This window comes from Megalops cyprinoides, chromosome 12 (genome assembly GCF_013368585.1).
Source record: "Megalops cyprinoides isolate fMegCyp1 chromosome 12, fMegCyp1.pri, whole genome shotgun sequence".
NCBI lineage: Eukaryota > Metazoa > Chordata > Actinopteri > Elopiformes > Megalopidae > Megalops > Megalops cyprinoides.
The window spans coordinates 19,290,667-19,309,246 of record NC_050594.1 but is presented as its reverse complement, the minus strand read 5'-3'; the positions used below and the strand labels follow the sequence as shown (position 1 = coordinate 19,309,246).

General features: G+C 43.4%; 1 protein-coding gene across 2 annotated transcripts in view; it reads right to left on the bottom strand.

Moving 5' to 3' along the window:
- Positions 1-1,138: 1,138 nt before the first annotated feature.
- Positions 1,139-18,580, bottom strand: part of rps6ka5 (ribosomal protein S6 kinase, polypeptide 5) — a 33,118-nt gene continuing 15,676 nt past the window's right edge. Inside the window, exons 5-17 of one of the 2 annotated variants that reach the window (XM_036541681.1) lie at positions 17,931-18,032; positions 17,352-17,435; positions 16,909-17,012; positions 16,197-16,347; positions 15,596-15,757; positions 13,553-13,678; positions 13,148-13,281; positions 12,789-12,882; positions 10,584-10,754; positions 9,723-9,914; positions 8,636-8,795; positions 8,319-8,482; positions 1,139-7,496 (exon numbers count right to left, since the gene is read on the bottom strand). In XM_036541681.1, the coding sequence (XP_036397574.1) occupies positions 7,215-7,496; positions 8,319-8,482; positions 8,636-8,795; positions 9,723-9,914; positions 10,584-10,754; positions 12,789-12,882; positions 13,148-13,281; positions 13,553-13,678; positions 15,596-15,757; positions 16,197-16,347; positions 16,909-17,012; positions 17,352-17,435; positions 17,931-18,032 (1,926 nt within the window). In that variant the 3' untranslated portion in view covers positions 1,139-7,214. The remainder of the gene's footprint in view (positions 7,497-8,318; positions 8,483-8,635; positions 8,796-9,722; positions 9,915-10,583; positions 10,755-12,788; positions 12,883-13,147; positions 13,282-13,552; positions 13,679-15,595; positions 15,758-16,196; positions 16,348-16,908; positions 17,013-17,351; positions 17,436-17,930; positions 18,033-18,580) is intronic. The other variant, XM_036541682.1, reaches the window with a different exon arrangement.

The following is an 18,580-nucleotide window of genomic DNA, read 5'->3' as shown; positions in this document are numbered from 1 at the left end:
AAGGCAGTCATGTGACTGAAACTGTGCTTACAAGGGGAAAGGTCAGAGACCTTACAAGAAACCAGCAAAGAAACCAACAGCAGGTTCCCTGGGTTCATAGCCTAACAGGTCTGCATTAGATATATACAAGCAGAACTGGCAAACAGCAGAATTGACATAATTCATTACCAATGACAGGAAAATGAGAGCAATATCTGACCATTTCTGAAATTGTACTTAACCCAAACATGTAGCTTCGGCTAATACCTTCTGCATCCACCGCTGTCTTCTTAATACTGGTTTGCTATAAGAGAAGCAGCACTTGACATGGCAGGTACTTCAATGGAAACTGAATTATACTTCCATTACTGGGAGAAAATTGGCACAGTGGTCATCAAAAGCAGGTGAGGAGTGCCCTCTGCTGGTGATCTACAGAAATGAACAAAACCCTGACAACAAAATGGGAAAATCTAGAAGGAAAAAAAAAGTAATCGCAAACACAGACGAGTGGTTCATACCACTCGTTGCTAAATCTAAAATGAACAACTTACGAGACATAAGTATGTGAACATATATAGTTTTATTAAACATATGACAATAAACAGTACCAGCATTATATTATTTCTTTTGTATAAAGATTCAAAACTTTAAAGCCCTTATCTTTTTCTTAAACATCTTATTAACACATATTCACGTCTCAACCAAGAAAACAAGAAAAATCTACAAACACATAACATTACTGCAACAGGACTAATTTTCCAAAAACACACATTCTTTTCACTCTTTCCTTGTGTCAGTACACCCTTACACCATTAACTTGTACACAAACAACCTGGGTTTACACCTCATTGAATCACACATAACAAATAAAAATATGTTTATTATTTCACCTTTTCAAACATAATGCTCTTTAAAATACTCACCAGAGTTCCTTGTTACTGACAACCTTTTTTCCCAAGCAATATACGTTTTTTGTTAAATTTCTTATGTCAGCATAAACCAAAACCAACACAGAGCAATTCAATATCTGTATTCAAACCTTTCAATTTTATGGCTTAACATACAATATATACAGCAATCAGACAACACAAGTGAAATTATTTTGGTTCATATTTGTGCAGATATATCCACAAATTACCTAGGTTGAATATCAATAAGTTAATATGTCTACATTCTAGACCAGCTAGATAACAAAAAATATAATTATGTTGCTATTCTGAAATCCCTTATCTAAAGAGTATTTTCTCTGCATAAGGATGAAATTGCACATTTTGCAGTGAGGACACTCTGATGAGCTAAAAGATGGAGGCTCTTTTCCTCCACGGCCAAAAGAACAAGCAAGCCTGAGCAACTGGCCCATGGACCTCATCCAATCCAAATAAAATCTAAGGAAAGACATACTGAAAGGCTGCCCCCTGCTGGCTGTCATTGGAAATGCCCTGTAGAACACAAAAAAACCCTGGAAGGCAAAGTCCTTTAGATTTAACACTAGTACCCATTTTATTTCTCTCTTTCCAACAGTTGGTTTGCCTGTAGCTCAGCCTTTTACTATCGAGCACTGAGTTCTCCTGAGAAGGAAGAATCACTAAAAGACATCACATCATTTCACAGACTTAAGGTCTGACTTCATCATGCAATGACACTCTTTTTACAAAGCAGCTCATTCACAAGAGATCCTCCATTTTTAAAAACAGTGAAATAAATTCCCTTCTATCTAACTAGCATTCCCCAGCTGAGAAGAGAGACCCTCTATGCCATACATGCCACACATGGTTCAGCACGATATGGTTCGTTGATTTCCACCGGTGAACTCACGAGCAAGCTGATTTGTTTCAAAATACACTTCAACCAACCTTCCCATTAAAGGGGAATGACTTCACCTTAAAAATGCAATTCCAGGATTGCAGAGTAAAACCAGAACAGGATGGATGTTCACAGTGACACAGGTCCACAGTCCAGTGGGCAGCAGGGTCTCTAGACCAGAGATAACTGTCACAGCCAAACTACAGTGATTGTTTATGTTGGACATAAGTGAAATGGCACACGTCTTTTAGTAGATATAAAGCGCAAAGCACCAAAACTACGGTTCCTACCAAAGCACAGTCACAGAAGAATAGAGCCTTATTCCCTTTTTCAACTGCATTACAAGGAGTAAGAATTACTGCAAGCTTTATACATATTTCAGCAGAAAGTCTGAAAACAAAACCAGACGTTTTCCTGTTGCAAAGGTAGATTTTTCATTAATTGGTTCCAACGGAGCTGCCATTACAGCGGCGACTTTTCCCTTTGGCAAATTGAAAAGAAAACAATCTCTCTTTGAAAACAGTCTCTGAATACGCAACACTGCTAGCTCCAAAAGTATTCCCAAAGAGGACCAACATACACACGTCCTCCACAGCTGTGGCCAGAATGACAGCTCAGAGGGACCTAGGAAGGAACACCCCTCTTAAAAACACACAAACAGCGTATAAAAAACAACTACAGAGTGGAATTCACAAGGGAGCAATCAACTGGTACACAAAGATACAGCGCCTTCCACATGATCAAACTGTGGAAAGCCATGAGATTCAGTCCTGATAAAGACAACAGCACTATTTTCCAAATACTTTCCCCCAAAATAAGAAGTGCTTAAGTGCACGTGGGCTTAGTATTTTACCTTTTTTTCCTTACGAAATACTTCAAAATACTTTCTTATAAAACTTAAGTTCATTTAAATTATGAACATTAGTTCCTTGGCCCTTCCTGAACCAACTGACCTTGAGCAACTCCCCCGCCCCCTGCAAACCTAGGCTGAGTGACAGCTGAGTGTGATCTGAGAACAGCCACCTGGAGCTGCTCTATAGACACAGCCAGTTGACTCCAGAACCATCGCAGGGAGATGAGATGGAGCCTGACCCAACTCTGGAACGGATTACCATCATCATAATCCCAGGCTACTCATGCTTTTTACAGGCAGACAGGTGCCTTTAAAGTATTTTCTTCTTAAAAAAATGCAGAAATATCTTTGATTTATTCATAGAGTAAAGACAGCAAGACAAACAGCTAATGTGAATCCAACTACTACACAGGTTTAACAAGCCAATATTTTACACAAGTTCTTTACGGCAACCCAAAATAAATGGCTAACCGCAAGCAGAACTAGGACCAATAATCTCTCTTGCCTGCCTAAAAACACGGTCTGCATCCTTGATAAAAAGCAGCACAGACAAATAGATTCTCATTTAAAATCTCCAGCCACTTTTGGGAGATTTCATGTAATTAAAAGATGTGAAAGATGTGAAAATTCTAACAGCCTGAAGCCCACCTCTGTCTGCAGAGAGAACACAGGACTGTATTAGGGTACATATTACAGTACATGTCAGCATCGGTTCCATTTTCACAGGCCTGCTGATCACACAGCCCAGTGACACCAGCCTTGAGTGGCTCCTGCTACCGAAATGTCAGGCCACGTGGCACTGTCACTATAGCAAACACAGCCCTCTGGTGGAGGGCAACGCACCTTATTTCCAGTTGAAATGTGAATGTAAAAATCAAGCAGGCCCTCTGCCGCTTTAGAAATGCACTGCTGTGCTGGGTATGGAGGAACATCCACCACCCAGGTAAGAAACTGCATTCCTTTGATGAGGAAAGAGGACGCTGTCCCCCGCTCCTGCCTTTCCTCCTCATATACAGAACACACACTGTGTTTACCGCGTATGCATAGGACTGCTCATTGGATTACAGTTTATCCAAACATCTTAAAAGAAAGACATTTTCCTTTGCACGTTTAACATTGAAAAGAAGCAGTGAGGAATGAGTGAGGAAGATAGCTGCTTCTTTTCCTCACCTGTAAAATAATTCCAAAACCAAAGCCAAAGCCCCTGTGCTCGTGAAGGGAATGACACTTCACAGTGCTTTGCAATGTGTAAAAAACACAATGATTGTGATTGTCATCAGCGTGATCTGTTGTGTCCAAACCGGTGCCGCTATCCACACACACAAGCACACAGAAACTTGGGAAATCCAATACCATAGGTATCAAGTAGGTATCAAGAGAAACCAAGCCAGCTGTTGTACAAAGCAACATATCACGATGCAAGCAGAGGAAATCAGAAAGCTTGAAAACATCTGGACACATAACAGTCATAAGTCAGGCATTTGTGTTTCTTTCTTTTTTTTTCGGAAGGATCAATCGCTCCCACAATCTCCAATCTTGAGCCCTGCCCACACTTCACAACAGTTCAACAACCGTGTTCAGAAATCCAGACTTCGGCCTCACTGCAGTCCCAGCTCTACTGTGCTGTATTCGAGAACTGCACCCCACAATGGTCCAAAATGACACAGGAGGTTTATGTAAACAAATACTGTTAAACATGGCATAGGAAAACTTAGGCTCGCCAGCTAGCATCCAATACTTTCAGCACCATACCCCTCTGTTACATGGTTTGATTCAGTTGGTAAACAGCAATGATTGTATTTCTCCTATAAATGGTCCCTATAAATGTAGGGACTGTTAACATGTGAAATGTGAAAAACTGTCAAGGGTTTACTTCTTTAAAAAAATAAAGATCTTTATAAGCAACTCACTAACATAAACTGATGCAAATTCAATGACAATGAATTCAAGTCCACTCAAGTTTGCTGGACTGTGCTGTTTGCTGAGCGTAATTGTATGGAAGGTGATTCGAACACCAAGAGGTCGCTGAACGCGGTTGTGAACCGTGAAGTGTGGACGCAAATGTAGCTAGAATGTTCCGGATCATGTCTGAGCTGGGCCTGGGGGTGTAATTAGGCCTTTGGCAGGTGGCCTGTCTGAGGCTGAGGTCGGATATCAGGGAAGCAGCCGCATGCCCCGTTACAGCAGCCCTCCATCCCCTTCCCTCTGGAAACAAAAGGAAATGAGTTTCCTTTCTTCCCGCTGAAGTGCCTCCCATCTAAAATCAGCTAATACAGATACAAATCAAGGCTAATACATGCGGGAAGCTCTTTTCCCAATAGCCCCTCCTATTTGGTGCAGTTAAACTGCTCACATCCCTTCTCTGTTAAGATTCCTCAGGTCATGAGGTAACGAAACCAAAATCACAAATCTGAGAAATCTGCAAAAGCACACCTACAGTGAATCTGCAAGAGGTGGATAAGAAGCGTATACGATTTCAATGCAAGGTGCGCTTTCTGAGAACAGCATTTCTGAGCTGTACCACTGTGCTCTAACTACAGCCTAGAATTCAGAAAGAGCAAAAAGCCAACCGATGCTCACAATAATTCAACCGGCCTTGAACAAGGGCCTTTATTGTGTCGGATCCACTGTTTTGAACTTTGTACTAAGAAGCATTTACACAACTTGATATTACATATACATTAAACACAAATTAACACTTACAAGGACTGAATGCTACCAATCGGACACTTCACACAACTCATATAGCCGTGCAAAGCTTCAGACTGATGACAGTTTAACTGATATTCCCATTAGATTTTGCATAGAAACACACACCTTCCCGTGCAAATCCTTATGCCCACAGGTAGTGGTGAAAAGTGGTAAAAAAGCCATGACCTCCACTTGGAGGCTGTGAAAAATGCCTGGCCAGGTGGCACAATAGCACTTTTCCAATGTACAGATCTAGATTTTCTCCAGAAACCTCCCAACATTTCAGCTCTTACAGGGAAACTTTAATGGAAAACCTCTGACAGCAGTCAAATGACTCCATGCCCACACCAAGAATGAAACTGAAACCAGACCAACTCTCAAAAAGAGCACAATTTCTTCTGCCTCAGGACAGTCCTTAGTCTCAGACAGGGGAACCATGGGTGTCCTCAAGCACAGGGAGATACCAAGGAGTTATTGCTGTGCTACTTCTCTGTTAATTTGATATTTGTGCCCATCACCACTTTCACCAGACAGTCCCTTATTGGTTCTCAGTGAATCTGGAAGTTAGACTTGATACAGACCTTGGCATTGGGCATGCAATAGCCCTTCCCAAAAACTGCAGCCTCAAGATCTAAAGATCTACAGACAAGAACGTCAAAGCTTTGAAGTTATGAAACCTGGCTTACTGTGCTGCCAACCCCACCGCATATCAGAGAAACCAACAGTAGTTAGCTGGGCTGCACATCTGATAACCTTTCCAAATGAGAACTGTTTTCAAATGTCCTTCACCTAATAGATCTGATAGGAGTCACTACAACCTGTGCTTCTTCAAGCACACCACTTACAAACACTAAATCTGCATCCCCTTTTTCTAAATGTTTATTATTATTTTCATTAAAAAGCACCTTTACGTGAGTCAGACGATGACACTGTTTGGCTGGTCACATATGAACAACACCTGTGGTTTCCATAGTCAATTCTCAGACAATGGACAAACTTCGGACCTCACACAGGAGAAAGAGCTGCGAACTTGCGCCCAGGTAATGCTCCACGCTTAGTCAATACCTGTGCACCGTGTGTATCCTGGCAGGAAAAAGCATTGGAAAAACTGCTTTTCCATCTGAGGTTCAGTTATGCAACACAATGCAATGTACAACACCCACATAGACTGAAAACATGAATTTCTACGTCACAATTATTTTCAATGTTGAGGTTTCAATCCCCGAAGAAACCACTTCACAAAACACACGTTGGAATAAAGTGGGACTTTACAGTATCTGAAGTTGAGAAATCCTGTCAATTTGTGACCAGCAGTGGAAATGGCATGAACTAGGAACTGAAAGAACATCTGTTTCACTTTCTGACACTTACGATATGAATAAGTTAAAACATACAAACCATACATCTCAGGATCACATTTTATATATATTTATCACTAATGTACACATCTTAAATACTCTTTTGTTTGGGTTGTAGACGCATCTACAGTAGCTGCGACAATCTGCAGTGTTGTAGTTGAAGCCTCAGTGCATTCTGTGAGACTCGTAATCACAGGTGAGCGGATACTCTTCCACTCCACCGCCCAGCCGAGAGAAATACGTCCACAGCCCTTGGATTTCGACATGGTGGCGGTCTGAACGGTCATGCATTGGGTCTGACGAGTTGGTCCGTCTATTGCTAGCGACGTTGGAGAGATGCATGCTTGTATGGACGCGGGGGTCCTCATGCGTGTGTGACAGTGCGTCCACCCCCCCCCCCCCCCCCCCCCCAGCTGCCTTCGTTGTTTGTGTGTGAGTGTGTCATGTCTGTGCGTCTTGTCCTGGTTTTCTTCCCCCTCCCTCCCCCTCCCGGACTGCGGTTCGCTGGGAACGGACCGGGCCTTCCCGACTCACTCGGAGAAGTGGAACACAGACCGGGCCGGGTCCTGGAGCGGGTTGCTGCTGCCGTCAGAGGTGAGGGTGAGGGGGGTGCTGGCGGGCTGCTGGGGTGGGTCCCCGGTGGGTGTCTTCTCCTGCGACTGCGAGGAAGAGGAGGACGAGTGTGAGCTCTCACTGGAGCTGCTCCGCGTCTCGGTGCTAGTGCTGGTCTTCTTCATCTTCCTCCTCTTCGCCAGCGGGGCCTTGTCCACTGTCTGCAGCCGGAAGCCCTCCCTCTTACACTTGTTAAAGGCCTGCAACAAAGAAGGAAAGGCTAAGATCTTAAAACTTTAGAATAGGAGCGGAGGCGATGGGTCGTTGCATAGGGGGCAAGGACCTGTAGTGGGCCCTTCTACAGCCTATTATAGGCTGTATGGAGATGCAAGGCAGATCCAAGGGGAAAGTTACAGAGACAGAAGGGCGAAACGGAGAGAAATGCGGATTACAGTGAGGTGTGCTATTTCAGCACACACCTCATAGCATGAGACTGTTTTTAAATACCGCAGCTCCATCAGCAGTGACAGCGATGGGAAATAAAACAAGACAGCTGGCAATCGCCTAGTTCCTACTCTGGGACTCGAACAAAGGGTGTAATTTTTCTGTTTGTACACTTACACAAGGATACTGGACAGCGAATTAAGTTTTCTGTAGCTCTATCATATCTCTGCTCATTCAAAATACATATCATGGCGAGAAACTTAGCTAGGGGTTGGTCGAAACCATTACGCCCTCAGCCTGACTTTTTATTTTTTGCCGCAGTCAAGACACACAAAACTTTATTTATAATATTCAACTAAACAACAAAAATACATGTTCAGTCAGGCAGACTGCGCCCGAGGTAGGCCCCTTTGTAACTGGAAGAACCGTCTGCCCCCCCCCCCCCCCCCCCCGTTTCCTCCGCTACAGCTTGAGAGTGTCTTTTTTTTTACTCAAACCACACCTCTGCAGTAACAACCAAAACATCATTCAAATACCATGGACCTGCTGCAATAACATGGGTCAAGGAGTGAAATCTGAAACACTGACAACAGTATTAGTTATTTCCTCAGTAGCACTGCGCTGCCCTGCTGGCTTACATTGAAGGTGGCTTTGACGTAGGTGTGCACAGAGGCGGTGGAATTGCCCAGGATGTCCGGGGTCATGAGGGGATTGGAGGACAGCTGGCTGTCATCCTGGAGCCAGGCATTGTACCGGAGGCCACACATCTTAATCCTCTTCTCTGGGTCGACTGTGAGCAGCTCTTTAGTGTGGACAGACAAATGCAAACATTCTGTACTGCCATTTGTTTAAACAAATGAATGAATTCATTAAATTGTTGCAGTTCAAGAATTTGTGTGGTTTCTACATTACTGGACCCTGTGCTACTACACTGATTTTATTATATTATCATCACCTTGTATTAAGTCCTTGGCCTGCTGGGATACAGTCCTCCAGGCCTCTCCTTCAAAAGAAAAGTCCCCATGTTTGATCTTCTTCATGATCTCCTCGGCACTGGTATGGGTGAGACTCTTCTCTTGACACTGGAAGGGCACTTGTCCTGACAACATAGTGTACTGGGGGGACCAGCAAACAAACCAAAATGGGGTGAAGAGCACACTACACTTGCATGCATTTAGCATCATATAAAGGCAATGAAAGTTCTACATTGTGTATCTTCTTCAGCTCACTGTGCTTCCTGGGTTCTCTTCAGAGAGCCTGTCTATACTGATCATATCACAGTTCCGCACCGTGCTTCTTTCCAGTGCCCCCAGGGGGCGACAACAGAGAGCATGTCAGGGAGAGAACCACAGATCCACACGCATGAGCGGCCAAGCAGAGAAGTCCTCCAGAGTGCTCACTCCCTGTTCCAAAGACTAACTGGCATTGTCAAACTACAATAGTATACTGCAATTATCTCACCTGACAGTCATTTCCGCATGTCCCAAACACGAGCTACATTTTCCCCCAGAGTTAGAGCAATAGTAACATTTTATATACAGGGAAAAAAGCCACTGAGACTGTTCCTTCAGAATTATAAGGATAAACGTAGACACCATATTAAGATTTGCAAAAAACAGAAAACAAAAGATCATCTGGTTATCAGAACAGTTCAGCATATTCCTTTTTTTTTTTTCTTATAAACAAAGGCATTAAAAAATGTAAGATGCAGTTTGGAACATGGAAGATACCAACACACAAATCCAAGCACATAATTCTAGACACGCATCATGCATAACAGCACAGCTTTTAGTAGGTCATATGTCCCAAAGGTATTCTAAATACTGCAACATTGTAGTCCAAACCAAAACAGCTTTCACATAATATTACTGTAGCAATACTGGGTAGCATTGGCTTAGATTTCCCTCCTGGTTAAATGGGTTCCTCTATACTGACTGGTCTACAAGACCGGTGAAAAGCAGGCTCCAAGCTGGTAGGTGTCAAGGTGACTATAACTGGTCGCAGCAAGCAGTCCTGGTCACTGCGCTGCATGCCGGACTCACCAGGATGACCCCCAGGCTCCAGAGGTCACACGACTCATCGTAGCCGTCGTATTTGAGGATCTCTGGGGCGGCGTACTGCAGGGTGAAGCACGGCGTCTTCAGCAGCTGGTTATCGGGCGGCTTTAGCCGCGCGAAACCGAAGTCGATGACCTTTATCTCCGAGTCCTCCCTCTCGTCCATGAACAACAGGTTCTGGAGAAAAAAAAAAATATTTTCTTTAAAGCAATGGTTTCTGCAACATCATAGCATGACATAAATCAGAAACCAAAATTTCATTTGTGAAAATTATGTGTCATCTTCTGAGAAAAAAATAGAATTCAACAGACTGCCTTTTCCCGGGGATGACAATAACACGGGAAGATTCTGTGCATCCGGGTTCTTTAACCCTTTCGTTATGTTTTAATTTGCGTTATTCAACTTCACATAGTTTTCACTGCTGCATTTGCTATACTTTTTAACGTTAAATCGCTGTTTCCTCAAAGCTAACATTAGCTAGAATTTTTCCAATCTAGTTTTCTAATCGCACCAGTTTGACTGTACACACTAAACCGCTAATCATTTACATTTACATTTACATTTATTCATTTGGCAGACGCTTTTATCCAAAGCGACTTACATATAGGTTACAGTTCTTTACAATGTTATCCATTCATACAGCTGGATATTTACTGAGGCAACTGTGGGTTAAGTACCTTGCCCAAGGGTACAGCAGCAGTGTCCCAGTGGGGATTGAACCTACACTGCCGCCCACGTACACACGTACGTGCGAAAAGGTTAAATGAGCCTCAGCTTAAGAAAGAGCATCAGATCTTCACTCTGAGGCCAGCTTCCAGAGAAGCGTCCAGCACTGCTGTACTGTACCTCCGGCTTGAGGTCCCTGTGCACCACTCCCACGTCGTGCATGTGGCTGACGGCGGACACCAGGCGGCGCATGATGCGGCTGGCCTCCGTCTCGCTGAAGTGCCTCTTCCGGCGGATCCTCTCCAGCAGCTCCCCGCCCTGCAGGAGCTCCAGCACCAGGTATGTGTGCAGCTGTGCAGCCAACACAACAGCACAGTCAAACGCCGAGCACCAATTCCATTCTGCAAGCATCACTCCCAGAATGACAACGCTGAGGCTCCATACATATTTAGATCACACGCACACATGAAATTGCAAATACAGGTCCTGTCGCTAACTTCCCAACAAATCTCATGACTGCTACACCTCAAAATCACTACCACCTATCTGTGAGCTGAGCTGAATAACTGCTTGTCATATATCCAAGCATAAAGCTACCTATAATACAGCAAGCAATGCTGTTTGAGCCTTACTGCAGAACTGAAAGGCCTTCTGTAACTAGTCACATAAGAACATTTATGGAGCTGTAGGATATCAGAAGAACTTGTCCCTGTATTGGCAGGATGAAGGCATGAGGTGAGGGGGGAACTGAGGTTAGGAATCCAAGTAAATTGACTTCACATGACAAGAGTAACATGACAATTACACTGTCAAACAGCACTGAACAGAGCATTTTTTCCAGGGGAATTGAAAAAGCAGAAAATCCAAATCCAGCTGCTTAAAAACTTGATTAAAAACAGAAAACAGAAACTAAATACAAAATAGTGCAATAGAACAATACAGATACTGCACAAGTTTGTAGATTTTAAGGGATAAGGCATATGATATGTATGAGTATGAGAAGGAGGACTTCAGTAACGCAACATGATCAAGCATAAAAATCCTCTTATTTTTAAACCATATCGTAACTGTGGCTGAAAGACAAAACAAAATGGCAAAAATGCAGCTTAAATAAAACCTTGATAGTGAACAATTAGCTTGTTTCTGGAGGGGGAGGTCCATGGCTCATTAGCAGAGGAGCAGGGGAACAAAGTGAGTGACAGGGCCTTTGATCTGGGTACAGGGGGCTCGGGGAGGGGCCACTGGGGTGCAGATGGAGGCAGTAATAAGCCTATGGAGCTCATCAACTCAAGAGCTGCTTCTTTCCTGAACACAGCCTGGAGAATGCTAATGAACCTGCAGATCACTCCTGTCCACACTGGGTTAGTGCTCGCTCACACACACACACACACACACACACACACACATGCACCGCGGGTGCATGCGCGCGTCACAACCCTGTCATTAACACATGCACGCAGCAGGGAGCAGAAAGATAGGACCGCTCCATAATTTAGGAATCAAGTGCAAATGGCTTTGCTCAGTTAGCTGTGTTTAGCTAATGACTGCTACATTGGGGTATTTTTTGGTACAGCTAATGGTATAAACAAAAAGTACAACACACATCTGGTTAACCAGGGCATGATTAAATGACAGTGGTTAACAAAAATGCTCTTCCCCACACATTATCTATCACCTTTGCTTAGCCTGAACATGTACCTTGACTCACAAACTTGCATACCTTCTAATTGTGCATATTTATGAATAGGGCAAGCTCAAGACAAGAGGATGACATTCTTAACTTCAAAGAAAAAAAACACAGTATGCTAACATTATTCTGAGATAAATCTGGCAGCCAGCAGAATACATAATGCCTGAAGGAGAAAAAAATTAATTAAAACGTTCAAACAGCATTTTGACAACCCAGGATCTTACAGCATTGCAGTATTGTGAACCTGAGCTAATATGTTGCAATTCCCAATAAGATTAATGAGAGTTCAGTTTAACAATGAGTCTATGATGTAAAGCAAAACAGGTCAATCCAGTATCTGTTGACTAATCTGAAAGCATGCATAATTACCCCTTGCCTGATAAAAGAAGTTAGTTCTGAAGTGGTAAAGAATAATAGAAAATATAGCACCACATGCTGAGAATACTGCAGCTATTTATTTCACATCTGAAGGGCCTAGTTACATTTTTTGAGGACAACAAGAGGAATGGCAGTGGAGGCTACGCCTGAGGGATGGTTTCTGTGTTCAATATTCATGCCGCATGGCTTGATTCCGGCACGAACGAGGACACGGCAGCTGCGTGCACAAACACGAGAGTGAAGAGCGAGAACAACACCCCGACAAGCAGAGGCCTGCCGGGGCTACGCTCCGCAGCGCACGAGAGAACCGCACCCACCTGGTCGTGAAAAATCTCGTGACACTTGACGATGTTGGGGTGGCCGTCGCAGAGCTTCAGCGCTGCGATCTCCCTCTGTGTCTGAGACTCCATTCTTTGGGAGAAAGGACAGAAAAACAAATCAGAATGAAAACAGGGACTTAACTTGCAGGAGTCGCTCAGCAGCTGAGTAATGCATTTTTTCTGCAGCAGAATGAATTTGTTTCATTAATTCATTCTGAACACAGAAAACACTAAAAATGGCTGATGTTATCATTGTGAGATGTATTGAAAACAGTAGTCAGGAGCAGTACAAAGGTTCATGTCTACAGTCACAGTACTGGTCCATTCTGTGGAGGGCTAGTCGGCTGTGCTTTCACCTCTTGCTGACGATCTTCACGGCATACTGCTGTCCCGTCTTCTTGTGGGTACATCTCCTGCAGATGGAGAAGCTCCCCTCCCCCAGAGCGGCCTCTTTCAGGTCCATCTCATAGTGAGTGTAAAACGGGGAGTCCTGCAAAGAGCCATACGTCACATTGCATCCACTCCCACACCACACTACATTTACACAAAGTTTCAATTCAACTACACGGAATGCCTCATCATCCCTTTTCACCACCAAAGGTACAGGACCACCTTAGAAATAAGGCGCAGCGCCTTTGTGTTTACTAAACGGACACCCCCTGGTGGCTCAAAAGCCCATCATCTGAAATGTGGCCTGAAACCCGCATGCTGTTCCTACTGAGAGGGATCTGAGCGCCCTTGTGCCAGTTTGCAGGGATTACCTTCATCATGGCGCTGCGGGCCACCGCTGCAGAACCGGGCCGCTCGGAGCCTCCGCACAGCTCAGACGGGTCGTCCATCACCACGTTGCGTTTGAACAGGATGGAGGGAGCCATGAAGGAGTACCCCTGCGAGCGGGAAGTGCAGAACAGGGTGTGAAAATGAGACCGCCGCCCAGGCCCAGGTGCTGCTGGGAGCCGTCAGGGCGGTTTTACTGCGCATCACTCTCACACTCGCCTGATCTTTGTTTTTATTGTGTGCGTGTTCTAACTGGACGTTATTGCCCATGGTTAAAAAAATGGTTCATGTTTCCAAAACAGTGGTAGAGGCAACAGTCTCAGCCATAGAAAAGAAAAGAGATGAACTGGACTGTTTTATGACTTTCCCTCATTACAATCTCTTATAATCACACATAATCGTGCTCATTTTATTATCTTATTCGTTTATTACCATATACGCCTGTCTTGATGAATAGTCAGAGAAGGTCAAAAGGCTATCAAGATAATTTAATCCATATATCATGAAGTTATACATTTATCTGTCACATATGCCCCTATGTTTTGTGCAGGGTCTGTGGCTACTGTAGTAGATCCCTCTGTTAGCTGAGACTAAGCAGCCCTAAAAGCAGCCCTAAGCATCTTGCTCTAAATGCAATGCAAGGAGACACCTTTATGCATTCAGTATGCTGGCAATCATGACATCATACGTTCAAATACACCAGCAGCTGTGAAATCCCTCCGTTGTCCCCTGATTGGCTGGTGTCTAAGACCATTGCTAGGAGGGAAGCTGAAAACAGAACAGGTCTGCTTTCTGGCTGTCCAAGGCCCCGTTTCACCAATGGGGAACACTGCTTCAAGTTGTAGGGTTCTCAGTGAAAACACGTAATGTGCCATCTAGTGGTAAAACAAAGGTACTGTTATAACTACGCAGTCGACACTAAGTGAGTGAACGAGTGGCTGAGGGACCCTACTGTTTCTGTGGCTTAGCGAAACCTATGGCATACATCATGTGACATTTGATGGACAGCCCGACGGTGCACTTAAATAGAAAATGAAGCTCTGAAAGTTCAAACCTTTAAGGACAGCCCGAGTCATGATGCTATAAAAAAAAATGGCATTCACTGTCCATCTGGGGTTATTGTACAATCCTTTTCATCTTTTCTGCACAGTGTTTCCCCCAGCTGCGTGCAAGCCAGGCCTTTGAAACAGCGACGCTCTTTCACGCAGCTGAATGCAGTGAGAGGCGAGATGGATGGGGAGACGTTCTTAATTGCCACGCTTCAATATGTGATTGCTCTGCTTTGAAATTACATTTCAGCCTCTCTAAAGCAATTTAATTTGTTCTGCGAGGGCGAAAAAGAGACCATGTTAAAAGTTACAATCACAGTCGCGATCTCTGTAATTGCTACGCCTGCAAAAAAAAAAAAAAAAAAAAAATTCAATGTCTGGAAAGGGTGGTAAAAAGCCAAGATGAAGTTGGCAATCAGGGGTTGCAGAAATAATTAAGGCAGGCGCAGTGAGTCTAGCGGGCTGTAACCTTTTATTTCACCACACAGCCCTATAATGCATCTATTGATCTGCCAGACTAAATAGAAACATGAGGATCCAAAACGCAATCATAGAACGATTTCATGTAATGTAACACCATCTGGCATCACCCACAAAATCAGTGTGGTTCAATGATGCATCAGAATGCATCTTACACCCCGATATGACATGAATATCAGTATAATTATACAGTTTATTTATCCCCTCCATTAATCTGAATACCAAAGGTAAGATAAACTTATACATCTTGACTGAAATGGCGCTGTCTGCAAATTTAGAGATAACATTCAGCTCTGCTTCGTAATTACTATTCAGACACCATTTGGAAACAAACAGCAGGGTTAAAATTAGCCCAGTCTGTCACGTATATTTCTAACCCTCTCTGGGCACCGTGCTATAACCCCAGAGTGGTGGCCTCTTCTTCTAGAGGCTAAGATCGTTAAACGGCATCGTTTCCAACTGATAAAAAGCAGAGAGAGCAGAAGGCCCTTCACTTGCCTGAAAGATGCGGTCACAGTTCTGGGGCAGAGCCGCCGGGGAGTATGTGGGATCCATCTCTGTGAACTCCTCCGCAAAGTTACTGACGTCCAACTCATCCCGGATCACCGGCTTGAATGGTGCCGGAACCTTCTTTGCTGCCAGGTCCTCCCAGTTAATTTTCTGCCAAGCACAAAACCCCCCCCCCAAAAATGACAGGCACTTTCAGCTACTTAGTCCATGGTAAAACTGATTTACAAGCGGAAAAAGAATATATTTTATGAGACAAGTAAGTCTGTGACATGTGACATCGGTTAAAGCATAGGAATCAATGTCAGAGTCTCTGTTCAGAGTAAGTGCTAAAAGCAAAACAAAAATTTTTGTTCCACTATTTTTAGCAAATGTGTAAAGTGGAAATAACAAACAAACTGGTTGTTTAAAGGCCTCATCAACATTAGAGATCCATGTGATGACATATCTTTTATAAGCCAACAGTCTGTCAATGCCAAATCACAGAATGGTTTGTCACGCAATTCAAACCAGTTTAGACAGGCAATTGTGAACTTCCTGACACAAGCCCTCCATTGGCTGTATCGGTGCGGGAGAGGGTGTTTTTCCTCACCTGGTAAAATGGGTGTCCCTTCACGCTTTCTGCCCCAGAGGGCCCAGACCCCAGCCTCTTCTTGGGGTCCTTGGTCAAGAGGCGCTGGATGATGTCTTTGGCCAGGGGACTCATGTCCTTTGGGAATGGGGGGTCCTTCTTTAGTATTCTCCTGAACAACCAGAGAGGAAGGCATACAGTACCAGACAAAAGTTTGGACACACCTAATTAATATAATGGAAAACATGCATTCAAAGACATTTTGATCTAAAAATTTATGTTTAAATGCTTGAAATTTGTTTCTTAGACAAATATAAATAGTGGAGTTGATCCCTATGACTGAATTTCTTTCCAAAAAATGTTTAATTAAAAAAAAAAAAATTGGCTACTTTGAAGAATCTAAAAATATAGTTTTGATTTGTCTATAACAGTCATAATTCCATTTGCGTTATTTCATGGTTTGATGTCTTTATTATTCTAAAACGTGTTTATTATTATAAATTAAAAACAGAAAAGTGTATCCAAACTTTTGACTGGTACTGTACTTCACAAGTTAATTGGTTTAGTGAAATGTCACACATTACAGTGAGCATTTGCCCAGCTCTGCAAGGTGTATCCACACGTCCCCCACAGACTTACACAGCTGGGCCAGGGGTTCACTGCATTAAACGTGGGGGAAAAAAAGAGGGAAACACGACACCACGCCTCTCTTTCCAAAAGGCCGAGCCCTTACTTGGAGATGTCTGTGTGAGAGTTCTCATCTCCGTCTACAGTGAAAGGTGATCCACCTGTCATCAGCTCGTACATCAGCACTCCCAGACTCCACCAGTCCACCGCCTGCCAGACAACAACATGCAGGTGAACCCCAGGCCCCTGAAGCTCTTATACACAGGGACCCCCATGCAAAGATCACTGTGAGAACGGGGTGGCAGTGTGGCATAGTGGTTAAGGGGCAGGACTCGTAACCGAAAGGTTGCCAGATCGATTCCCCACTGCGGCACTTGGGCAAGGTACTTAACCCACAACTGACTCAGTAAATATCCAGCTGTAAACAAAAAAATAACTGCAACCAGCTGCAAAGTCGCTCTGGATAAGAGTGTCTTGCTAAATGCCTGTAATGCAATGTAATGTAATGTAATGCAATGAGAACACCAGGGCCGGCACTGAGGGCTGTACCTTGTCATGACCTGTCGTGCCCCCCTCCACAATCTCAGGAGCCATGTACTCGATGGTGCCGCAGACAGAGTAGGCCCTTTCCACCTGAGAGACAACACACAAACTGGCCTCAGCTTCACACCACACTGCACAGACCTCTCCACACTGCCACAGCATGTCCTAGGAGGGCCTATAGCAGGCTAGTAACTACAATACACTCTACTAGGAGAAAAAAGATGTCTGCTAGTTATTTCATGAAAAAGCACTATCATGAGAATTGGACCACACTTAAAGGTGTTGTTGGGATTCATATTTAAGAAATATATGAAAAATATTAAGCCAAAGCATCTTCATAACTGTATTTTCACTAAAATCATTTAAAAACATTTAGGTAAATCAGTTCAAATCAATGACTATTCTGTTTTGGATGTCTAGCATCCAAGTCTATCAGCTTGACTTTTTATGTCAATCTCACCTTCATGAACAATGCCCTTCATTTATTTTGTCTGGTATATTTTTCTTCTTAAGACACACAGATTCCAGCTCAAGAAATAGTTCTGTTAACACTGGCAACAGAGCAAAGTCAAAGTGTTGACTCACCTCATGAAACTCCTTGCTGAGGCCAAAGTCTGTGAGAACGATGTGACCATTTGAGTCCAGCAAAATATTTTCCAGCTTCAGGTCTCGATAAACAATGCCCAGCTAAAGCAGGAAGATTCAGATTCATTTTCAAACCAAGCAACCAGAGAGAAGGGCTTGTTTCATACATGTGCAGTTACACAGAAAAGCTTATCACACTCACAGGGGTTTAAGGGCTGAATACTGCTATGGGAGATTAGTTCAGACCCAGTTGATCCACAGAGACAGATATGCCGTTAAGCATCAAACATCACAAAAGAAAAAAATGTCTAAAAATGCACAAATGTCCAACTCTGTTAAGACTGAGAGCAGTAGCCCATCTCCAGGTATGGTAGATATTTTGATTCTTTCATACCTTACTTGATTTGAGACATGAATATAAACTGTTCTCAAACTACAATGCAGCCACACTATGTATGTATATATATATATATATATATATATATATATATATATATATATATATATACATATATATATATATATATATATATATCTATCTCACAGATTTTCTTCCTTCATTTATTTTTGGTGAAGAGCTTTCTAAAATGTTAAGATGTAAAGGAATGAAGAAAAAGCAGCCGTAAGCATATACAAGTTTGGTTGAAATG